General features: G+C 33.5%; 1 protein-coding gene across 1 annotated transcript in view; it reads left to right on the forward strand.

The window, feature by feature from the left end:
* Positions 1-3,129: 3,129 nt before the first annotated feature.
* LOTGIDRAFT_164297 (hypothetical protein) overlaps positions 3,130-6,432 on the forward strand; it is a gene marked incomplete at both ends in the record, with an annotated part of 5,535 nt that continues 2,232 nt past the window's right edge. The window contains 3 exons of the mRNA XM_009060793.1: positions 3,130-3,187; positions 3,606-3,684; positions 4,455-5,327. Coding sequence (XP_009059041.1) covers positions 3,130-3,187; positions 3,606-3,684; positions 4,455-5,327 — 1,010 coding nt within the window. The remainder of the gene's footprint in view (positions 3,188-3,605; positions 3,685-4,454; positions 5,328-6,432) is intronic.

The following is a 6,432-nucleotide window of genomic DNA, read 5'->3' on the forward strand; positions in this document are numbered from 1 at the left end:
CCCCAACATATTCCCAACATATCCCCAACACACCTACCATTCAAATTACAAATATTGGCACTATAACATAATTGAATTATTTTGAATCAACTGCCAATCTGAATGATTTGCGTTGACCTAAATGGCTTTTATATTCGACACGCCAGAAGATCGACGTATGAACTAGGCCTTACAGAAAGTGTTGTCAGTGTGTACACTGAAATAGACAGTTTTACAATCTCTACACGGATAAGGATGTGTTATATAGACTATACATATTGAATTTTTACACCTGTACAGTTTTCATAGGAACAAGTCGTGCTGGGGAATACATGAAAGAGAATGTTTAAAATCAACTTATTTAACACAACTTATAAAAAATTATCAGGTAAAAAATGATTATTTTAGATTTTTTTTTTTATTTGTATATGGAAAATACAAACAGGACGACACCTTGATGTATGTAGTATGCCTGCATATTTGTATCTAAATGACATTTATGAGATTCATATACATACCTAGACGCAAACTATGATTCAAGATCTGCAGACTTGTTTAAAGAGGCATTCTATTTTTAGGTTGGTCGAAAAAAATATTTTGCTCAAATTTATGAAAATTATAAAACAAAATCCAAAGAAATGTGTCCCTGATCTTGCCTGAAAGTTATAACTAAAACATTCCTGCCGTTGATTTGTTCACGCCAAATCTATTTAAAAGGTTGGCGTAAACTAAGTCCGTTATGCTTATTGTATGGAGAAATATGTCCTCTACGTATTGTAAAGGTTTCTACTAAAATATAATATTTTAATAATATTGCTTAATTAACAATTAGTACACTCCCGTTTTAATTAACCCTCCTAAAACAAATTCAGTTTGATCAAGATAGATACATAGATGTAATAAGTATATTTTAGAAATATATTCAGGTATTCTTTATCATGAAAGATTTGCATACTGTCACTTCAACATTCATGAATTATACCTCATTCAGCTCATAATCTATCAACGTTTTAAACTTAACACTGGATTACTAAAATGAAACATGCACTCACACTATATTAAAAATCAATTTAAATAGAAATCCCTTCTTTCCTTAATAAATCTCTGCATTCGCTCACAAGCCAATTTAGTTTTACCTAGATGTAAACTGGAGGCAATAAAATGACAGTCACTTTACACAATTCATTTTCGTCACTTGCTAATTTTAAAATGAGGTCTAAAGGGCCAAATAGTTCTGTTAGTAAGTCAATCAGAAATAGTGTTAACAGCTCAACGTCAAAATTCGAGCCTTCAAATCCAGAACTATCAGTTTAGAATACGGCTCGCCTTTTTTTTCATGTATAGAAATAATGTTGAAGGAATTATTCTAATTGTAATACCCTCCACCCCCTATAAATCCTTACTATTAGACAAAGACTAACCTCCACATCGTGTTACAGTGTAAATTCTTGAGACGTTATGTAACATCAAACTAACCACAACATTGTTTGTGAAACGTGTAAGTTGTTAAAACGTTATGTACAATAAAATTCAGGAGTGTAAATTGTTGAAACGTTGGGTATAATAACACATAGGATTAGTTAACCATACATTGTGCTAGAGTGTAAATTGTTGAAACGTTGTGTATAATTAGTAAATCATAACAGTGTGCTATAGCGTTAATATTTAAAACGTGTAAAACAGAGTAAATCAACTTAAATAATAGCCAAACTAAAATTAAATGTGATCAAAACAATTCACTGATTGATTGAAATTCAAATGAGTTTAGAATATAACGACTAGACCTTCTAGAATATCAGTCTTACAATCAATAGAGGAAAAATATTTGGATAGTGAGAAAATATAATATCTTATGATTATGGATTATAAACACACTTCTATTGGTGTTATTTTCACATATTTAATAGGATGAATATTTGTAGTTTCCCATTCCTTTTTGTACACCCATGATAGTTTTTGACGATTGCTTCACGTCGCTAGCGCTTTGCTCTGTGATAAGCTGATAAGTTATTTTAAAGGTTAACTAGTTCATTCTGGAACTGTTGTTCTATTCCCCCATTATTAATCAAAATCCCCTCCCCCCTCCCCCTCTCCCCGTGTATAATTCACCCCCAATTCTCTCTCATTCCAATTTTCACATTCTTTTTTATTTAGAATGGGTTGCACTTGGACTCTGATGAGAACCACTGTCCTAGAAAAAAATTAATAGCATCAAGTCAAATTAGACCTGCTGTAGTATTGTGTTTTGAGTCTTTAAGCTATTAAACACACAGGATACTAAAAAATGAAAGCTGTAGTAATCTGAGATTCCGCTTTTTGTGGGTCGAATTTTTTTTTAGCTCAAATTTGTGAAAACTATACACCAAATTCTAGAGAAATGAAAGTTTTGAGTAAAAAAACCCATCCGTCAATTTTTTAAAGGCCAAAAATATTTAAAAAGATTACGTGTCCCTGATCTTGCCTGAAAGTTTTAACTAAAAAAATCCTGCCGTTAATTTGTTCACGACAAATCTATTTAAAAAGTTAGCGTGAATTAAAGTTCTGTATGCTTATTGTATAGAGAAATATGTCTCCTACGTTTTTTAACAGTTTCAACTGAAAGTATAGAGTTAATATAAAAGCAAACACAAAAACTAGGTCAAACTAGTTCAGTATTATTAGTATTAGTATTCTCCGTTTTTTATTAACCATTTCAAAACAAATTATGTTTGATCAAGAAGATACATAGATATAATATTTAAGAAAGGTTTTCAGGTATATTTACGACGTTTTTTGATGATGAAACCTTTAAACAGAAAAAGCAGAATACCCCTTTAAACAGTTGAACTAGAACTGTGCGTTAATTAACTACCACCACAGTGAGTCTAGATTGAAATTTTAAACCATGATAGTTTTTGACGATTGCTTCACGTCGCTAGCGCTTTGCTCTGTGATACGCTGATAAGTTATTTTAAAGGTTAGCTAGACTCTCAATACTAGATTTGATGGTTGATATTTGATTTCATACAAAAATGTCAAAATGTGATTCCGTAAACATTGTGGTCAAATTTAATTGAAAAATATATCTGGTGTGTATCCTTTAATTACCTCAAGTGCAACATGTAAAGGAAAAACTGTCTAAAATAAAGTGTCCAAAACCCCCCCAAAATAATGGACACTTTTAAAAATAATGGACAGTTAGTGAACAGTGTCTACCAGATAATGGACAGTTAGTGAACAGTGTTTACCAGATAATGGACAGTTAGTGAACAGTGTCTACCAGATAATGGACAGTTAGTGAACAGTGTTTACCAGATAATGGACAGTTAGTGAACAGTGTTTACCAAACAATGGACAGTTAGTGCGTATTACTAACAACACTCTTAGATAATGGATAATGATGGCGTAATAACTATTATTTAAGTAAGATAAAGCACCCAAACTGTCTACTAAGCCAAAGAAGAGGCTACGCCCCTCACACTATCCATTCTGTGGCTTTATAGACAGTTTGAATAAATAAAACGAACTATAATCTGCTCTTCAATCATGGTCATGTTCCATATGAATCAAATATTTTTATTAAAATTAAAAAAATATATGTATAAATATTATAAAAATAAAACGAAAATTTGTCTTTATGATTTCAGGAGTTATAGTTTTTCTGGTATTTGTGTTTGTGGCCAGTGTCTACAGATACTATAGTTCGACTAAGCTATGGAACGGAAGGTAATAAATAATTATTATCAGACATACATTACAATCAACAAGTCAAAATCAATGTCAGTTACACGCGAAATGAGTCTTATAGCTATCCTGGATGTGTAGACGGTTACCACTTGAAGCAAAGTTATTTTTGTTTTGCCACATCTCAAGAAACAACGGTCAATGCCAGACAAACCAACACTAGCCGCATTATTCCCACCAGACACGCCTTAATGTTGACCCCACCAAAGGCTTTGGCAAAATTGACCGGTGCACCTTTAATGTTACAAGACATAAATTTATGAGTAAACCGTAGATAAAGTAAGTGCTTTCTGTCCACCACAATACACGCAGCATTGCTTGACTGTATAAATTCAGTTGCACATTGTCGTACAATCATTCGGTAATTCTCGGAGGTTTATGTTAGCTCAATCTGACTCGTTAATGAATGGTGAATTTCGTTGTGTCTTCTTAGGCGAGACTCTTTACTTTCGGTATATTCAGTATTTCAGTATGTCTCGTGATAGTAAATAAAGTCCTACACTTTAGAAACTTACATCTGAATTAAATGTTATATTTTGACTATTTGTTTTCCAATGATACATTTTATTACCAGTTTGAATACATATCTTACGGATGTTTTGTTTTCATTGATATTTAAATTACCAGATTCACGTGATAACTGATCACGTGACAATATTGACATAGTTTGAATAGTAAATGTATTTATGCAGTGAGGGAAAATCTCATCGAGGATGCTGTAACGACTTATCTGTGCTTGTTTGTTATTCCAGTTTACCAGTGCCTCTTGCCGATGTTAATGGACATGATATCCAGGTCGCCGACAATTCAATGAAGTCAATGTTTTGGGAACATTTGTTCGAATTTAAATCCACATGCGAGTTACCTGCGTTCAAAACAATACAGCAGTGTGAACAAATTAACAAACGAGGTGGTCCCTGTTCATACATGTGTCGGTGTTATTTTTATAAAACCGGCGTTATGCCCGGCAAATACTCGAAGCCATTGGTGCTTCCAAAGCAAGATATGGCCAACATCGAAGCGATCACATTGCACGATTCGTACATTCATAACATTACCAATACACCCAGTGCTGAGTTGTCTAAGTTATCATTTCTAAACCCACGCCAAAAGCTTGTCGCTGGTGATACGTTTAAGGTAGTCATTCAGGTGATTGATAGAGCAGGAAAACCACGACGTGTCGGTGGAGATGATATCAGAATATGGATGGTTTCTGCTAACAAAGACCGCGGTTTGAAGATAGTAGGTGATGTCGTAGACGTTTCAAACGGAACATACGTCGCATCTATAAAAGCTTTATGGGACGGAAGATCTGTAATATACGCCAAGATAGAGCACTCCAGGGAGGAAATTGCGACCCGGCTCAGGTGGCAGCGTCAATATCGCACTCTCTACTATCATGGAGGTATATTCACGAAGTCTAAGCTGAAGGAAGAAACCGCATGTAGTTTCTTCAGACAGAAAGCTGAAGTATGCAACTTTACTGTGTTAAATGGTGGGTTTCCTTGGTATTGTGAAAAACCATCCAACCCAAAGTTAACGTGTGCAGATATAGATAGGTTTGATGAGCTAGGTTACACACCAACCCCTCTTACAGACATTGAGATGAAATTGACACAAAACAGGTAATAATTTAATCTCAATAGCTCAGTGGGATATGCACTCACTTTTAACAACCCGACATCACTTTTGGAGAGTTATAATAATATATACTCGTTAAAAAATAAGCATTTGGTATGTGTTCAGCATGGGCACACTGTAGAATGAGAAATCGGGTGAACGTCCATACAGAATAGTAACTTCTATTCCGCAAGGGATCTTTGCAGATAGATAACCAGTTCTCAGTATCATAGATTTATTGAGAAGAAAACGAGGTAAAAAGCTGAAACAAACATAAAACACAATGTTACACATACTGACAATACAAAGGCTAAACAGTTCTCATATTGACTCAATATAACGGTAAGTTATGCAATGAAAACACTCAAAATATAGCGATGTTTACATAAAATACTTGCTCAGACTGTCACTCCAAAAACCATCAAAGTGCACTTTATCGGAGAAATATCAATGCATAATACAAAAATAATCATTATAGAACACAATCCTACTCACACTTTGGTTTACTAACGATGGATGACATAGAAAAAAGGTGGATTGAATCCAAAACAATAAAAGCAACAACAGTCTGATTTCTACCGAAAATAGAAAGTGAAAATGAAAGTAGACTAAATATTGATCTTTTATCCGAAACGAAATTTACCAAAATAAGTTTGAAAACGATAATTAACTATAACAATGTTACAGAAATATATTGAAAGTTGTTAAGCATGTGATAATATTATATAATGACAGAAACATAAATAAGGAGACGGCACAACTTCTTATATACCGGTTCTATGTTTAATTTGCCATTTCAGTCTCATGTGTTGTATGAAAGACATTCTCTATCAGTCTTTGACATAGAACAATCTGATTTTATATGACACGTTATTAAAGGATTACTTCTTCTTAGAATTGAGATAAAATTTAAAGACTCAAACTTGGTCAACAAGTGTGTGTATTCATCAGTCAGACTGACCAGGTGCCACGACTACAGAATAAAATCTCTTTATAGCAGATATATCCAAAAAAGCTAAGTTATTAGTTAAACGCGTTTCTAAGTGTGTTTCAAAATTAACTAGTTTACTGGATTATTACTTAGTTTTATGGATTCATTGAATTAAAGGG

Source organism: Lottia gigantea (assembly GCF_000327385.1).
Source record: "Lottia gigantea unplaced genomic scaffold LOTGIsca_44, whole genome shotgun sequence".
In the NCBI taxonomy this organism is placed as follows: domain Eukaryota; kingdom Metazoa; phylum Mollusca; class Gastropoda; family Lottiidae; genus Lottia; species Lottia gigantea.